Source organism: Prionailurus viverrinus, chromosome A3, assembly GCF_022837055.1.
Source record: "Prionailurus viverrinus isolate Anna chromosome A3, UM_Priviv_1.0, whole genome shotgun sequence".
NCBI classification, from domain to species: Eukaryota; Metazoa; Chordata; class Mammalia; order Carnivora; family Felidae; genus Prionailurus; species Prionailurus viverrinus.
In genome coordinates, this window is record NC_062563.1 from 42,900,971 (window position 1) to 42,919,023 (window position 18,053).

General features: G+C 46.0%; 1 protein-coding gene across 2 annotated transcripts in view; it reads left to right on the forward strand.

The window, feature by feature from the left end:
- Window positions 1-18,053, forward strand: part of PCSK2 (proprotein convertase subtilisin/kexin type 2) — a 272,641-nt gene that overhangs the window by 246,884 nt on the left and 7,704 nt on the right. For both annotated transcript variants that reach the window (XM_047853203.1, XM_047853204.1), the window contains 3 exons: window positions 4,490-4,705; window positions 6,923-7,023; window positions 13,955-14,182. In XM_047853203.1, coding sequence (XP_047709159.1) covers window positions 4,490-4,705; window positions 6,923-7,023; window positions 13,955-14,182 — 545 coding nt within the window. The remainder of the gene's footprint in view (window positions 1-4,489; window positions 4,706-6,922; window positions 7,024-13,954; window positions 14,183-18,053) is intronic.

Genomic DNA, 18,053 nt, shown 5'->3' on the forward strand with positions numbered 1-18,053 from the left:
TAAAGTCTTCCAGAATATTGAGAAGAGGGAACACCTCCAAACTCACTCTATGAAGCCAGCACTACTTTGGTAGCAAAACCAGATAAGGATACCACAAGGAAAGAAAACTATAGACCAATATCCCTGATGAATATAGATGCAAAAATCCACAACAAAATACTAGCAAATTGAATTCAAGAATATGTTGAAAGGATTATACACCACGACCAAATGGGATTTATCCTTGGGATACAAGGATGGTTTGACATATGCAAATCAATAAATGTAACTCAATCATATCAATAAAATGAAAGATAAAAGCCACATGATCATCTCAATAGATACTGAAAAAGCATTTAACAAAATACAGCGTCCTTTCATGATATAAATCCTTGATAGATTAGATGTGGAAAAAACATAGCTTAACATAATAAAGGCCAGATACAATAAACGCACAGCTAACATTATACTCAATGGAGAAAATTTGAAAGGATTTCCTCTGAAATCAGGAACAAGACCAGGTTGCCTACTCTGCTCACTCCTACCCAATATAGTACTGGAAGTCCTAGCTACAGCAGTTAAGTAAGACAAAAAAACAAAAAGCATGCAAATTGGAAAGGAAGAAGTAAAATTTTCACTATTTCATGATGATGTGTTCAGGGGCGCCTGGGTGGCTCAGTCGGTTGAGTGTCTGACTTCCGCTCAGGTCATGATCTCGCGGTCTGTGAGTTCAAGCCCCGCGTCGGGCTGGAGCCTGCTTTGGATTGTATGTCTCCCTCTCTCTCAGCCCCTTCCCCACTCATGCTCTGTCTCTCTCTCTCTCTCTGTCAAAAATAAATAAACACTATGGGGCGCCTGGGTGGCTCAGTTGGTTGAGCGTCCGACTTCGGCTCAGGTCATGATCTCACAGCTCGTGAGTTCGAGCCCCGCGTCGGGCTCTGTGCTGACAGCTCAGAGCCTGGAGCTTGTTTCGGATTCTGTGTCCCACTCTCACTCTGCCCCTCCCTTACTCATGCTCTGTCTCTCTCAAGAATAAACAAAAAACATTTTAAAAAAATTTATAAATGCACTTGCCTTCTTAAAAGAAAAGAAAAAGTCCTATAGGAGGGGAAGTGGAGGTGGAGAAGGGAATTCCAATGTAAAGGGTTGGGGCAAGTCTGACGGCCGGTCTACTATATGAGCATGTGCTACTGACGAAGGGTAGGAGAGCCCCAGCAGAGAGCCCACCCTCCAGGCCCAGCTCCCTCCTGCAGTGCAGACTGCTGACCCATCTCATCCAGGTCTCTAGGTGAGCCTCCCAACCCCATCTGGTCTTTGGTTCTCCTTTACCATGGAGTCTCTGGATAAAATTCCTTCTGTTGAACTACGTACAGCATTATTTGCCTGACTGAACCTTGATTGATACAGTGTATTGATTGGGATGTTAAATTTATATGTTAACTTGGGGAAAATCGACATCTCTGCAATGCTTTCTTTCTGTCCAAGATCATCATGTGTTGATGTGTCTTTCCATTGGGTCAAATCTTCATGTGTCCCTCCATAGTCTTCAAAGCCTTCAAAGTCTTATTTAGTACTTAGCTCTTTTTTTTTTCTTAGTTTCTTGGGTTTCTTTCTAAGTATTTTACCCTTCCTGTGGTTAGTATAAATGGTGCTTCACATCGAATTCAATAGGTTAGTATGTAAAGTCCTTAGGGCAGTCCCTGGCATACAGTAAGTGCCATAGTAGTGTTTCTTCTCATTATCATCTTAGTTTCTTTCATTGTATTCCCCAACAGCTTATTGTTGGAATATGGGTCACAGTTGTTCGGTCTGTTTCTGCCCAGCTCCCGTTCAGGAGAAGCTGGGGGCAGAACTAGATCTTGGGGCATCAATTAACAGGAAAGTAAGGTGTGCCAGCAACAGACCCATTCCATAACCAGGTCTCAGCTCTCTTATAGGTGCCCTTTTCCCATGTATCTGTCCCCAGACTACTTGGGGACTATTTGGTCCTGATACCCAATCATTAAATGTAACTATTATTATGTCATATAAACACACACACACACACACACACACACACCACATCTTAGAAAAAAACAAGGCTTACTATTGCTAGGAATCACAGTGGCAAGTCTTGTGGGCAAGTCTTACAGTCCAATACAAAACTAATGTTTGCTGCTTACTCCTCAGAAACAGGCTGACAGTTGTGCTCTGTGCATCAGTGGGCCAGGCCACATAACACACTGCCCCCAAACTCAGTAGTTTAAAACAACCACCATTTAAGTCCTGCTCATGGGTCTGCAGGTCAGCTGGGTTGTTCTGCTGATCTGGGCCAGCCTCAGCTCATGCCAGCTGGACTCATGCATCTGTGGTCAGCTAGAAGGTGAACTACAGACCGGCTGGTCTGGAGTAGCCTCCCTCCTATGTCTGCCACTTGTGGGCTTGTCAGCTGGGATGGTAATCTGGGCTAAATCTGTCATCAACCAGCAGACCAACTCAGGTTTGTTCCATGGTGCAAGAGAATTGAGGGATTCTTGAGACCTATGCTGGGAACTGACACAGCCTGACTTTCCACCACTTTCTGTTGGACAAACCAAAGACAGGAAGCCAGCCAGATTCAAGGGGTGGGAAGTACACCTCTCCTTTTGGTGGGCAAGACTGCAAAGTCATATTGCAGAGGAAGCATGAATACAGAGAAGCCTGAAAAATGAGAGTCACAATCGTCTCCCAAAACCCTACAACACAGTGACAATGCTTCCAGCACCTATTACCTTTTAGCAAAGGTTGCTTTGTCTCACCAGCAGCCCATCTGTGGACTGGATCAGAGGAAAGTTCCACGTTTGGTGGGCTTCACCCGTTTACCCTGATCCACAGCTGTCTCAATTTCATTGGGTGCCATTTCTTGACATTGAGCCCAAATCTGAGTCTGTCTGAGCATGTGATCCCCTGCACCAGCTGTAGGGATGATACACTTGCCCGCCTGTCCTGGTTTCTGAGAGCAGTTACTGACTTCAGTGGAGTTTTCCAGTATAGATTTTCCAAGACACTGTGACCGTTCTCAGCTGGTGGCTGAATAAATCTTTGTTGATGTATCGACTCAGTCAATCACAGGCTAATTAACTCCAAGTCCTGTTAGAAGCAATCAAAATGTCTTTTCTCATTGCCAGGAGGCAGAGAGACCTTGGAGGTAATCCGGTTGTCTCTCTGCCTTCTGGCATCTCTGCCCTTAAGCCCCTGAGTCAGAACCATAGACCCCTGATGGCCACGCAGGGACAGACTTTCTCTGTCATAACATCCATATCTTCTGGTCCTGGGGGGTTACTGAGCTGCCCTGGGCCAAGCCATGAAGGAAGGGGGGATAGGGGCGGAGGCTGTACACCTGCCCTTACCTCCCACACTGCATGGCTGATCTGCCCTGCCCACCTAGCCTGCAGGGAAACAGAGTACCCCCAGCCCTGCGGCCCCCAGAGTCAGAACATAGGAAGCCAGAGGGGATGGGCACTCCTGGGTTGTGGAGGGAGAGAGAATACTCCTAGAAGACAAAGAACAGGAAAAAAAAAGGACAGGCAAATAAGAATGTGGTTGAACAGAAGAGCAACATGAACTGTAGGGATTTATAGCTAAGCTTGCTGCTTATAACTAATTAGTACATAGTAATAACCATTGTGCATATTATTGTGTGTTTAAAGTTATTTTTGTTCATATAAAACTTTCTTCCTATATTTGGTGTTCCCTTACACAGGTAAAATGTCATATAATATTGTGTTTAAAAGAATTCTAGTATGATCCAACCAGGTAAATACACGCACACACACACACACACACACACACACAAGTGTGCACACATGCACGCACACACACACATATTTGATATGCAAGATTTATATATGTTGGAGTAAAATGTGTATTTTAAACTTAAAATATCTACGTATATATGTAAATGTATATATAAAATATATAACTAGAAAATCAGAGATATATAAATATCTTTTACATCTTATAGAGCTAAGGATAAATATAAATGTACATTTACATTTTTGCTGGAAAAAAAAGTCTGAAAGGAGGAACAAGAATTGGGTGATAATGATGACCTGTAGGAGGGTTTTTCTTTCCTTTTTCTTTTCATATACTTTGATTTCTTACCATGAGGACGTACTACCTTTCTAGCTTTTTAAAAGCAATTTTCTTGTAAATTTTAAGGCGATTCTTCCAGGTTTTCTTACCGTGTTACCCCCAAGCTCAAACACTAAAGTCAGGTAACTTTTTGTATTGGATCCTTCGGACACAAGAAGGAGCATTCTCACAGCGCCCTGTGGGCAGGAGAGTGGTTTTCCAGGCACACAGAGCCGCTCACAGATGCAGAGGAAACCTGGCTCGCCCAGGCTGGCCAGCTCCTCCCCGGGCCGGGGCCCCGCCCCCTCCTCCCCGGGCCGGGGCCCCGCCCCCTCGTCCCCTGCAGCCCGCACCACCTCCTCCCCCGCGGGGCGCGTGGGATCTGGTGGCCTCCCTCCCTGTGCCCCCCCCCCCCCAGGGTCGAGGCGGCAAAGGCAGCATCTACGTGTGGGCCTCCGGGGACGGCGGCAGCTACGACGACTGTAACTGTGATGGCTACGCCTCCAGCATGTGGACCATCTCCATCAACTCGGCCATCAACGACGGCAGAACCGCCCTGTACGACGAGAGCTGCTCCTCCACCTTGGCCTCCACCTTCAGCAACGGGAGGAAGAGGAACCCTGAGGCCGGCGTGGTGAGTGCAGCCCCGGGCCCTCGGTGAGGCGGTGAAGTGCACAGCCGCTATGGGACGTCAGGTACAGAGTGACCGTCATGCGTCACCACTGTGTGACTTCATGGGAAGAAGGAGACTCCTACCCTCAAAGAGTCAGCGCACCTGTCGAGGCTCTAGAGATCCGTTGTCTTTCAGGGCAGATAATGCTTTGTTATCAAGGTAAAGCCATACGGTGTGCAAGTCGGAAGCAAGAACTGTGCTTCCTTTCCAGCATATTTTCCATAGGTTGTCTTTCTTGTTTATTGTTTTGCCTTACAAATAATGACAAACTCTGATGATCAAAAAGTTGCCGCAGCACACCACTTATAAGGAGAACTAATATTAAGAACTAGCGCATCGGGGCACCTGGAGGGCTCAGTCACTTGAGCCTTGACTCTTGATTTCGGCTCAGGTCATGATTCCAGGGTTGTGGGAGAGAGTCCAGGGGCGGACTCTGCCTTGAGCGTGGAACCTAATTAGGATTCTCTGCCTCTGCCCTTCTTCCCTACTCGCGAGCGCTCTCGCGCTCCCTCTGTCCCCCTCTTAAAAAAAAAAAAAGAAAAGAAAAGAAAAGAACTGAGGCATCACACCATCTGAGCCAAGAGCCCATCCGTTTATTACAGTAATTAAAAAATAGTAGGTCCATAAGCCCTCCAAAATTGGGCACACACATGTTTTCTCAAGGCAAGAGCAATGGTTCTCATTCTATTTTAAAATATGTCCATAATTGAGGGAATAAAAGATTAAGCATCCCAGAGTTAGATTACTTATTGCACTTTTCTGAGCAGTCCTTCCTTCCTGGGCAGCTAGGTAACATGGTGAATTTTCCAAATCCCTTTAAAATCTAATCAGTAGAGCATAATGAGCCTTTTTGGATCTCTTCCTCTCTCTGGGTATTTCACTCACATATCAGCCTTTCCTCAGACCCCCAAGCCCGGAATTTGGTTGGTGATTCAGTAGTTCTGCTGAGCTCCATTTTGACTGGCCACCCACCTCACCTCTCCTGGGAGCCAAGAGATCCCTTTATGGAAGGGACACAGACCTTATCTGCCTCCTTCCTTGAGCCCTCCTGAGCTCCCCCTTGGTCTTGGGGAACCAGCAAGTATGCCCGCTCCTCCCAAGCAGAAGAAGGCTTCAGCCTCTCCTATCCTAGGAGAGCTATATGGGCATAAAGGGAGAAGAGCAGAGCAGAAAGGAAGTGAGGGAGGCCCCAATCCTGTTCTGCTTGTGATGCTTCACTCCTCTGCTCCCCCCCACCCCCGGAAGGTGTCCCTCCCTACCCCGATGGTGTCACTTTGTCCTCAACCTTGTCTATGACTCTCTTTCTTCTTGGGCCCAGGAAGGGCCTTGAGTTCTCTCTGAATATTGTAACTTTCCCCGAATAGATGCCTTTAAACTCCCCTGACACTTTGTACCTCAAGCTAATAGGCCTTTCTGAGGATCCTACAGACAAACAGAGGAAGAAGTCCTGTGGTGTATACATGATCTTAATGAACCCCCTGGCTTTCACCCTGGCTCATTGAAAATGAGCAGTTTTTTTCTTCTTCATGTAAGTCCTTTAAAACCTGATGGATCAGTCTCCCCACTTAAGAATTCTGGAAGTGATTTCTCACACATCCATTATCGTGGCTCCATGTGTCCCAGAATCTCCTCATGGGATCTAGAGAAACATCTTCTTTTTACTGGCCTGTCCTTCTAGGCAAACTTTAGCCCAGCACGTTTATTCCTCCCTCTTTGGAAATGCCACCCTTTCCTTTCTGAAGGGGGACAAATGACACTGTGAGCTTGGGTTTTCCCAACTGATCCCAGGGCAATGATACTCATGGTTGCACTGACTTGGAGGTAGTATTGACTTGTCAACTTTTCACCTATAGATTTTCCTGTCAGGACCCAGGAAACAGATGTCTCTCTAGTCTCTGGAATAACTGCAAATATGCCTCTCTGAACAACTGACTTCTTTTTATCTTGTGAGCACTCAGACTGGCATGGGTTGTCCCTTTTTGCATGGGCTACTAGGAAGCTTGAATAAAAGGTATGGCAAGATAGATAGATGGATGCTAGCTTATCCTTACCTTCAGCTTAATCTTCGGAACAAGGTAGAACTTAAATAAAAGAAATAGACAACCCTCTGCCTCATATTGTTTTGGGGTTCAAACTAGCGTGACTTATTCACTCATGACTGAATATCTTCCCTTCCAGGCAACCACAGATTTGTATGGCAACTGCACTCTGAGGCATTCTGGGACATCCGCGGCTGCCCCCGAGGCAGCTGGAGTGTTTGCACTGGCTTTAGAGGCTAAGTATGTTTCCGTCTCGGGGCCAAGGGTGGACTAACATTTGTCTTTCTACCCAACACCAAGTGTCTATGGAGGCAAAAGTGGGTGTGAGAGTGTTGAAGAGTCAGGGCCAATGGACTGTGATGGACATTTCTGAATGAACCATGGGCCCTAAGTGATACACACATACACACACGTTCCACAAATAACATCCTTAGGAAAGCACAATACCCCGACACTCCATAGTGCATATCAGCTGCTTACTCAGATACCAAGTAGGAGCAGGTAGATATTTCTTTGTGAAAACCATCTGGATCCTTCGACTGTTTTACTTCCATAATACCATCAGCTAAATGAAAGAAAACTATTGCCAAACTAGTATCTAGCAAAGCATTTCAGAACGTGTGGTAATCAGGATGCCCGCAGTGAAGATTCATTAGCTTATAAGGCAAATTCACTTTTAACACTGAGACAAGGTGGGCAGAATCACACAATGTAGACCAGGAAATGGGCTTTACTAAGAAACCTTCCGAGCTACAGGTAGGAGGAGATTATCTTCTCTTTTCTCACCATCCCACGGAGAGGCCGCATATTGCTGTTGCTGGACACACTTGGATTTGATCCCCAACAGAGTTTCCTACCCACCCACTACTCTGAGAGCTGAACATGTGGTCTCAGGCATCACCCGTGTGGTGTGATTGCAGATGCCCACGCTGTGGGGAGTTGTTCAAGAATGCAGCACCAGCAACTTGTGAGCGGTTGGATTCAGGTCCCTGGGGAAGGGGCGTTGAGTTCCCATCCTTGTCAGTCGTTGCTAGGCAACCGGAGCAATCCCCAGGCAGCCCTCCTCGTCTCTCTCCATATATACAGCGTGCTTTCTGACTTGCAAAGAAGGTAAGCGTTGATTCCTGGATAGGAAAGGACTTTGAAAGATTATCTAGTCCAACACTCTGTCTTTAAGCAGAAAAGGCGTAATTGCCCTCCTTTTACAGATAAGGCCCCCAACTGGGAGTGACTCCTTTCATTGGATCAGGCCAAACTCTAATTCTTCTAGCAAAAATCAGGTGGAAATTTTAGGATTCCAGGAGACACAGATTGACGTGTTCCTGTGAAGCGCAGAAACCAAAACTTGCTTCGTATGTGCATTTCCTGAAGATGAAACTGTTTATCTCAAGGCCTGTCAGGCCCCGGGGTCTGAGCTGGCTTTGCTCACTCCAGGCGGGAGCAGACAAACAGTGGGAGCCTGCTGGCTGCCACTGAGCCTTGAAGAGAACAGGGAGCGGGGGTGCTCCAAAACAGAGAAGGGGTTTCTGGTCACCCTTTCCATCTAAGAGGACAGAACTTGACTCAAAGTCGCCTTGCATTTTGGCAAGCAAAGAGTCAGTTGCCCAGTCCTCTGTGCACACAAAAGGACAACCTAAATACATCAACATAATGGAACAAGGCTGCTGGATCTCTAAACGGGTTCATGGGCTGTGCACCAATCATTCGCCATTCTTTAACACCCTTGCAGATAGCCTTACAGAAAAGGCATCACCACCTGGGCACACTTTGTTTTGGAGCAATGGTTTTAAATCTCTGTTGCCATAAAGAGGAAAAAAGTGATCCTTGCCAGTGGTGGTTCAAGCCCATCCTAGGAGCTAGTCCTAATATTCCCGAGAACACCAACTGCCTGAGGTTGGGTCCACATCCTGAGACAGAAGTTGGTGGCAAGCAATTTATTCAGAAAGGGCTCTCGGGAGAAACCAGGATAAAGTAGAGGAAGCAGGTTGAGGATGAGGAAGAATCCAAGTAAGGATGCAATTTCAGAAGTTTCGGCCTCAGCCTGATCCCATGGGGAGCTCTGGCGTGTAAATTATGCCTCAGAGTATGTTCTCCCTCAGGGCAAGGATGCTGGCCTGCCATGTCCTGGTGGTGGCCAGTCACTGGCTGAGAGCCATGCCTGGGAGGGAATCTCCAAGGCTCCTCTGGCTTTCTGCACCTGTCGGCAAAGCAGCTCCAGTAGCCAGCAGTTAAAACCACTGGTCAGAACAAAATAGCCCCAGGAGATCATCCGGGAGAGGAGCTGGGAAAGCCCCTCCATGAACAGTTCCTGCAACTCATCTCTCTTTATTGTGAGATGAGACAACTGGGGGACCTTGGTGACCCCCAGTTGTGTCAACAGCAGTCGAGGGATGTTTGCCACCCAGAAGTCCGATAAGAAAGCTTTTCCAAAGCAGTTTGAATGCAATAAACAAATTATCCTACGTAAATGTATGCCCATCAGGACCCATGAAAGGGGAACAACTACCCCCCAGGACTCCAGGGGAAAAAAGGGAAGCCATTATTCCTCTGTCCTGCCCAGTCATTACTTGAATAATGTACTTTTCTGCCAATATGCTTGAAAACGGCTTCTTGAGTCACAGGGAATATTGTTCACATTTCCCAGTGTGACCAACAGTAGAAAAAACTCCAAATGATTTCTTTGGGCAGGGGGAGTGACTGCCAGCTAGAAATATTTTGCATTCTGTCCATGACCCAGGGCTTTCTGTGTGGCTCGAGAAGGCTGAGCTGGGTTTGAGGGGTAGGTCATAGAGAGGTAATTTTTTGGCTTGATGGAACCATCTGTGGTAACATGGCCCACATATTGACTAAAGTTTCCAAAACTGACCTTCCAGAAGATGGATTTTTTTTTCATGTAAACTCTTAATCGAAGCGTAAGAGACACAGAGAAAAGTGCACAAATATTAGATACAGCTCAGTGACTTCTTACAAAGCTAACAGACCCCTGTTAACCAGCATCCAGATCAAGAAACAGACGATTACCTAAGTACCAGTATATGCTCTTTTGCTTCATAGTATGTCTGAGAGATTCCTCCATACTGTCGTGTGTGGTTATGGGTCATTCATCCTCATTGTTAATTACCCCACTGCATAAATGAATACTTGGGTTGTTTCCAGGTGGGGGCTATTATGAGTCATATTGCTGTGAATATTCTTACATATTCATTCTTTCGGTGAACGTATGAATGCATTTCTGTTGGGTGCATACCAGGCACTCAAAATGCTGAGTCACGGGATATACATATGTGCTGTGCTAGTAGATACCCCCAAACAGTTTTTCAAAGTTTTTCCGAATAGCCATTGACGCTCGCTCAGGCAGTATGGGTTAATGGTGGCCCCACATCCTTGCCCACACTTGGTATTGCCAGCCTTCCACACTTTAGCCATTCTTATGACTGTTCAGTAGAATTGTACTCTACTTCTAATTTGCATTTTCCTGATAACTGGTAACGTTGAGCACTGGATGGAATTTTGAAAACAATAGATTCCCACATCTCAACCAAGAGTCACCAAATACAAGTCTCTGGGGTTATGGATGGCCCAGGGATTTGTCTTTTCAAGCTCTGTTCCAGGGACTCTGTAAGTAGCCAGCCTGTGGAAGCTCCGTGGCCTGGGCACGCAGTAAAGCAAGAACTCCATGAACCTATGAATCAGGATATACTGTTGTTTGCCAGGTGACCATCTGGACTCTGCCTCTGACTGGGTCAAGATTGGAAACAGAAAATCCCAATGACAGTAGTTAAACTGAGACAGGGTTTTATTTTTCTGCCATGTGAAAGATGAAACAGAGGTAAGGAGCCCAGGGCTACTTTGAGGGTGCCCCTGGGATGTGGGGAATCCAGCTCTTCCTAGATTTCTACTCGTCCACTTTCATGTTCTCCAGATGCTGCTGGAGCTCCAGCCATCACGCTGATATTTCAGATAGAAAAAACTGGAAGAGCAAAGGGACAAAAGATACCCACCATCGGAGTCAGCCTCATCTAAAGTTTTTTCTGAAAAGCCTCACCCAGTGGCTTTTGCTTATTTCTCATTGACCAGAACTGTCACATGACCACCCCAGACTGCAGAGGAGGCTGGGAACTATAGCTTTATAGCTGGTAACGTTGCTGTTCTGAATAAAATTGAGGTTTTCTTAAAAAGGAACAGGGAGGGTAGATATGAGGGAGACAATAGCTATGTCCTCCAGTCTCCCGGTATCTACATGGGCAATCATTTACCACCTCTGGATCTCTGTTGTCTTACCTTAAAAATATAGAAAGGGCACTGAGGCAGGAATCTACAACTGTCACTAGTCCCCACATGATTCTGATGCAGGAGACTTGAGGACCAGAGTCTGAAGGCCCCTAGATGTGATAACACATCAGCTCCACTGTTGGTTTTCTTGGTATTGAGAGCTCCCCCATCATGGCAGCCCTCCCTTTTTAAACACTGAGTTATCGGTCTTTCCCACTGGGCTGTAGCCTCTGAGAGAACAGGGAGCTTCCTATGACATGCCCACAACTATCACAGTGCCTAGAGCTGGTATACACTCAGTGAACCTTCATAGAATCACTTCATTGTGCAGGACCTTTCCATATACCTGTGCCTTATTTTCCCAACCATTATATAAAATATTTTTCATGTTATTTGTCCTATTACACTGTTCACAGTGACCTTTATATTGTAGATCATCTGTAAATTTACTATTTTTTATTATTTGATAAGCATAGCCTACAATTCTTGAGCTACCATGGTAGGAATAAAGCTTAAAACAGATGGAAGAAATACTGTTTTGCACAACAGTGTATTCTGTCAATTCTGAAAGTGTTCAGAAGGGGGAATCATGAGGGACTTAGTTTTACCTCTCAGGTATGCATAAATGGCTGGCCAAACAGTGTCACAAACTCCGTTACATAAGAGTATGGTCTATGTGGTTTATTCTAGAAGTGAGAAGATCTTTGTTCTGATGCATTCTATTTCTCATGGACTCCATGAGAATAAATCTGTGAAGAAATATCTAACGAGCTCTCCAAGCTCCAGGAAGCATTGCATGTTTTTGTGGCAGAACCCCCAGCAAAGATGGGCAATAATCCACCTGCCAGCCTGCCCTCAGATCATCTTGAGACCACCAGCTCCTCATTTATCAACACTTCTGTTTTTAATTAATTCAGAATCTCATTCCACCAAAACACTGAGCTTTTAGCCATAATCAACTTCTGGAAGTTTCACCCCATTCACCTGGGTCCTGGGAACCATATCAAGATATGTTCATAAATTTCCCAAATAAGCAGTGACCTTCCTTGAAACTTTCTCCTTAATAGCTGAAGGTCTGCATTGCAAGAGTACATGAATCATTGGCATATTTTGGCTCTGACTCAAGGCTTTGAACCAATGAACGCTGCATGTATTGAAATCAAATGAGTTATGTTGTTCCTGGTCTTTTGAATTATTTGACTTCTAAAGAGAACCACAGTGCAGGGTTTTTCCAACTTTCTGATTATGACTCTCAGGAATAAATTTTGCATTGCATCCCAACACCACACACATATACACAGTTCCAAGAAAAATAGTTTCCCGTAGTACATGCTAATGCATGCCCTTATTCTTTTCTGTTCTGTTCTGTTCATTTTTTTTTTAATTTTTTTTTCAACGTTTATTTATTTTTGGGACAGAGAGAGACAGAGCATGAACGGGGGAGGGGCAGAGAGAGAGGGAGACACAGAATCGGAAACAGGCTCCAGGCTCTGAGCCGTCAGCACAGAGCCCGACGCGGGGCTCGAACTCACGGACCGCGAGATCGTGACCTGGCTGAAGTCGGACGCTTAACCGACTGCGCCACCCAGGCGCCCCTGTTCTGTTCATTTTTTAATGATAGTCCCATTCATTAAAGCATGGGTTTTCAAACCTAGCTGTCTACTAGAATTGGCCTGGGAAGTGTTAACAATTTCCAAAGCCTGAGTCTAACTCCCAGAGATTCTGATTTAATTGGTCTGAGATGTGGCCTAAGCAATGGGATTTGAAATGTCTCACCAGAAGATTTTAATGTGCAGCCCACATAAATAATCTGTGCAGTTAAGTTGCTTTCTTGGCCCACAGATGGGTCTGACTTGCCCTTTGAAAAACACAGGCAGTGAGTTATATTAGACGCTGATTTCCAAAGACAGTAGCGTCTGCAAGCAGATGTGCTTATTCACTGGACAAACAGGGTACAAAGGACTGCTGTCCTGGGCCCAGGGAACACAAATATGCTGAAGATACCATCTCTGCCCTTGAAGAAATGACAGCCTCATTTGCACAAATGGAACATATCCATGGAGCCAACGCCCAGATCAAGAAGCAGAGCACTGCCTTCACCCAGAAGCTCCCTTGTGTCACCTTCCAGCCCCCGCTCCAAGACTAACCACTAACCTGACTTCTAACAGCACAGATTGCTTGGGTCTGTTTTGATACTTTAAACAAAAGAAATAGTATACAGTATGTTCTCTTCTGTGTCTGGCTTCATTAGGGTGACATTCCATTTGACAGATTCATCTGTATTATTCAGCGTAGCTATAGTTCATTCGTTCTCATTGTAGGACAGTATTTCACATCCAATAAATACACCTCAGTTGGCTTATTCATTTTATTGTGGCTGGGTATTTGGGGCTTTGTCTTTTGGGCCTGTGAACATTCCAGCACACGTCAGGTGGATATATACACACATTTTGGGGGGGATGCATACCTAGGAATGGAACTTCTGGGCCATAGCTTGGACACTGGGACAACATGAGAAGATACAGCCAAATGGTTTTCCAAAGTATCAGCAGCAAGTTACAATCCCATGTGCAAAGTATGTGGGTCCCAGTGGCTTCACATGTTTGCCAGTACTTAGTATTGTCAGTCTTTTTCATTTCAGCCATTCCAGTGTGTGTTAGAATGTGCATTTGAAGTAAATTTATTTAAGAAAGACAAGATGTTTAAATGTAGATATATAATGGCTCTAGATGGTGCATGGAAATCCTCCCTTCGCGGTTCATAGATGTTCCAAATCCTACAAAGGGTATATGTGCTTAGTCATTTTCTCTCTCTCTCTCTCTCTCTCTCTCTCTCTCTCTCTTGCCTTGTGCCCTCCCCCTTACCCTTGTTCTCAAATCTCTCTGCCTCTGGTATCCAGCCTGGGTCTGACCTGGAGAGACATACAGCATCTGACTGTGCTTACCTCCAAACGGAACCAGCTTCACGACGAGGTCCATCAATGGCGGAGGAATGGGGTTGGCCTGGAGTTTAATCACCTCTTTGGCTACGGGGTCCTTGATGCAGGCGCCATGGTGAAAATGGCTAAAGACTGGAAAACTGTGCCCGAGAGATTCCACTGTGTAGGAGGCTCCGTGCAGGACCCTGAGTAAGTGGGGGGTGGCAGTTGCATGTTGAAAACACCCCAGAGGTGGTGCTGTGGCATTGGCAACAATCTCAGATTCCCTCTCTGTCTGTCTGCTTGAGATACACTGGATTTGATTCAGGGACAACCAGCTTCCAGGCAGAGCTATAGAGCTGCACAAGCCCAGGAGCCCCGTGTACGTAGAACACAGTTAGGTGACTCTGAACCCGTGCTTTTAGGTGTGATCCTTTATTGTTTCACTGGCTTATACCATTATTTTTAAGTGCACAAGTCAACCAGTGTTACTGGGTCCCAGATCACTAAATAGACCGTCACCGTGACCAATATCTCAGAAGTCCCTTGTGTCCCCTTCCATCATGGCCTCCCCAAGAGTAACCACTATTCTTCTAACTCCATAGATTATTTGGCCTGTTTTATACTTAATATACATGAAATGAGACACTGTCTTCTCCTTTATATCTGGATTCTTTAACTCAGAATGATTCATCCATGTTTAGCATACTTGTAGTTGGTTTATTCTCGTGGCTAAACAATGTTCTGTTACGTGACTATAACACAATTTTGTTATTCGTTCTATTGGTGAGGCGGCGTAAGGACTTGATTTGATTCTGAGTGAGGTAGATAGCCATTTGGAGGGATTTGAGTGAGGAGTTCCCCACACAGAAACCACCAGTCTGGTCACCTGCACCTACGTCCCTTTTAACTTCCAATCACAGCAAGAGGATTGGATAATAAGGACCCCTTGTATTTAATTTCTCTCCTCGTTGATTCGTCAGTAAGATGAAAGTAGCAATTCTTATCATTATTATCTTTAATGGAGGCATTGTTTACATACAGTGAAATGCACAGAACTTAAATGTATTATTTGAGTTTTGATGTATACATCTAGGTAGCCACCACCCGATCACGTGATGGAACATTCCATCACCCTAGAAGGATTCCTCGTGCCCCTTTCCGGTTCATCCCCACGTCCTATACACAACCATTTTCATTCCTGTCCCTATAGATTAGCTTTACCACTTCTTGGACTTTATCTAACTAGAATCACATGATAGGGATGTGTCCAGTTTATTTGACTCAATATTATGTTGATGAGATCCACCCCAGTGCTCATGTGCAGTAGTGACTCCTTCACTCTCATTGTTGTGCAGTGTTCCATTCTGAAAACACACCTGCGATTATGTCATTTAAATAGTGCTAAAACCCATCCCTCTAACCACCCACGCTGGCCTCATTTCTGTCGATCATCTGAGTTTGGTCAGAGCGAGACGCTCAGAGCACATCCTCCCTCTCTGTTCACCCTCGGTCCTAGATCCTCTGCAGATTTGTAGTCAGTTACTCAGACCTAGACTCCAATCTTGATTTCACCAAACTGGGACAATACTTTTGACCTCCCTGAACATCTCTTTTAGCAATCCTCAACCTTTGTACCTTGGCCCCTTTGCCAGGACAGTGAAGTCTACGGACCCCATCTCAGCACGATGTTTTTAGATGCACTAGATAAAATACATAGGACTACAAAGAAAGGAAGCCAATGATATTGAAAACTAGGTATAAAAATTTGTTGAAAAGCAAATTCGTGATGAAGTAATGTATGTCCTTTCTCTCATCAACACATTACGTAAAAAGCTCCTAGCGGCAGGAGTCTAATGCAAGTCTAATGGCCACAATCATTTCAGAGCAGCAATGATAAACAAAATGCTACTCGAAGATACTGTCGGTAATTGTAATGGGATATGAACATCTCTGGGCTCTTTGATGGCAGACTCTGAGGAAGTGCTGATACCACTCCGGCATGTGGAAAAGCTACATTGTCCTTACAAGTTAGTGCAAATTAATATGTAGGGGGTTCTGCCATCTAAAGTCTTATACCCCCTGAATTCCCTCCTTATTTCCAAAAGCAAAACCTCCTTCTCTCTTTCCTCACCAGGCTGCTAGGAGACCTTAATAAGACAACAGACATAATGCTGGCACGTAGTAGGCACTCAGTAAATGTAGCTTTCCCATTCCCTCTCATCTGTGACTTTGGACACTCCTAGTTCACACTGTGGGAAAAGGAAAGATCATAATGTAGAATTTTAGATGCCATAATTGTCTGATTCCTATATGAATTCAAAGTTGTGATCTACACTGTCCTCCCAACATCCCAACCACTGTTGGTTGAGCCACCGTCCTCGCTGTTCATTCCCTGGACCCCCAGAAAATGGCACTAAGTGGACATTGTATCGTCCATGACCAGTCCATGATCTCCTAAGCAGAGCTCCCGCTAGCACTAGGTGGAAAAGTAAAGCATCAGCCCAAGTCCTTTCTCTAATAGCTGTTTTTTTAATGTTTATTTATTTTTGAGAGAGAGAGACAGGGTGCAAACAGGGGAGGGGCAGAGAGAGAGGGAATCCGAAGTGGGTTCAGGGCTCTGAGCTGTCAGCATGGATCCTGACATGTGGCTCGAACCCACGAACCGTGAGATCATGACCTGAGCCGAAGTCGGATGCTTAACGGACTGAGCCACCCAGGTGCCCCACTAATAACTTTTTTTACACAGAGCTGCATAAGCCCCACTTGACATGCTAGTAAAAAACAGCTGCTCCTGCAGCCTTCCTATCAGTTTTCCCAAGGCTGCCATGCACCTGAATCATTTCTGTTCATCCTTGTGCCCCTCTGTCCGGTAAGACAGGCTTCACCGTGGCCCAGACAAATTGGTCGAGTCGGTCAAGGTCATGGAGGCTGTAAGTAAGGAATTAACTTTCATTGGGCACTTACTGTGTGCCGTGTGCTTTTACACCCACCTAAGCTATCTAGCCACCCCGTTGAGGGTGTGCCCTACCTCACACACCCAGGGTATGAGTATTTTGCAGGATGGACAGCAAAGTGGTCCCATGTTGTGCCTCAGAGAGAAGCACCTCCTAGGTGGCTGGGGTGAGACCTTTGACCTACACTATTTGTACTTAATCCTGGTTAAGTCCAGGAGGTATGTGCCATCACTGTTACCTCTTCAAGAGGCGGGGAGGGAGGAAGAGGCGGGGAGGCGGATGCAGAAAGCACAAGAAGTGTGCTCAAGGTCACAGAGGTCTAACCGAGACTTGAAACAAAGCCCATCTGAATGTAACCCCTCGGCTTGTCTCATTATATGACATTGGCCTTAGGGAGCTCCTACTGTGCACTCAGGCCCTACATTAGGTAATACATCAGACCGCCCTGCTGGCAGCTGGGGAGTGCCATTACATGTGAGAAGAGGCTCAGAAAGGTTAAGGGCACACCAAAGAACACCTAGCTCTTGAGCCCCAAACTGGGATTTGAACCCAGGCACTCCGATGCCAGAACTCCATCGCTTGAGGAGCCTCTCCGTGTATCTCAGCGACCCCCTGCTGGAGGAGGTGAGGCCCAGCAGATAGCAGAAGGGCCTGGGGGCCTTCCTCTAGTAAAACCTTCCTTGGGGCGGGGACTCTGAAACACCCACCTAGAGGGTGGGCCCCCTCCCCAAACTCCGTAACTGCCCTCCTGGAGTCCTTGTCTCTGCCAGAGACTACAAACAGGGTGACAGAATGGAGACCAGACTGGGAACCACTGTCCAAATGGGGAAGGGAAGGGTAGATCCAAAGGAAACATTCAACGGGCATTGACCGCTGTGCTGCCCTTGTTCGAGTTCGGAACAGTCTTTGCGTCACTCGGAAGGCCCAGAAGGCTGGTACCGTGGTGAAGCTGTTCTGTATCTGAGCGTCCAGTACAATAGCTCGTGGCTAGGGAGCGCTGGAAACGTGGCTCGTGTGCCTGGGAACCAAAGTTTCCATCGGGCCCAATTTCAGTTCATTTCAGTCTCAGTGGCCTCATGTGGCAGGCGGCCTCCATCTTGGACAGCTCAGCCCCGACCCCCATC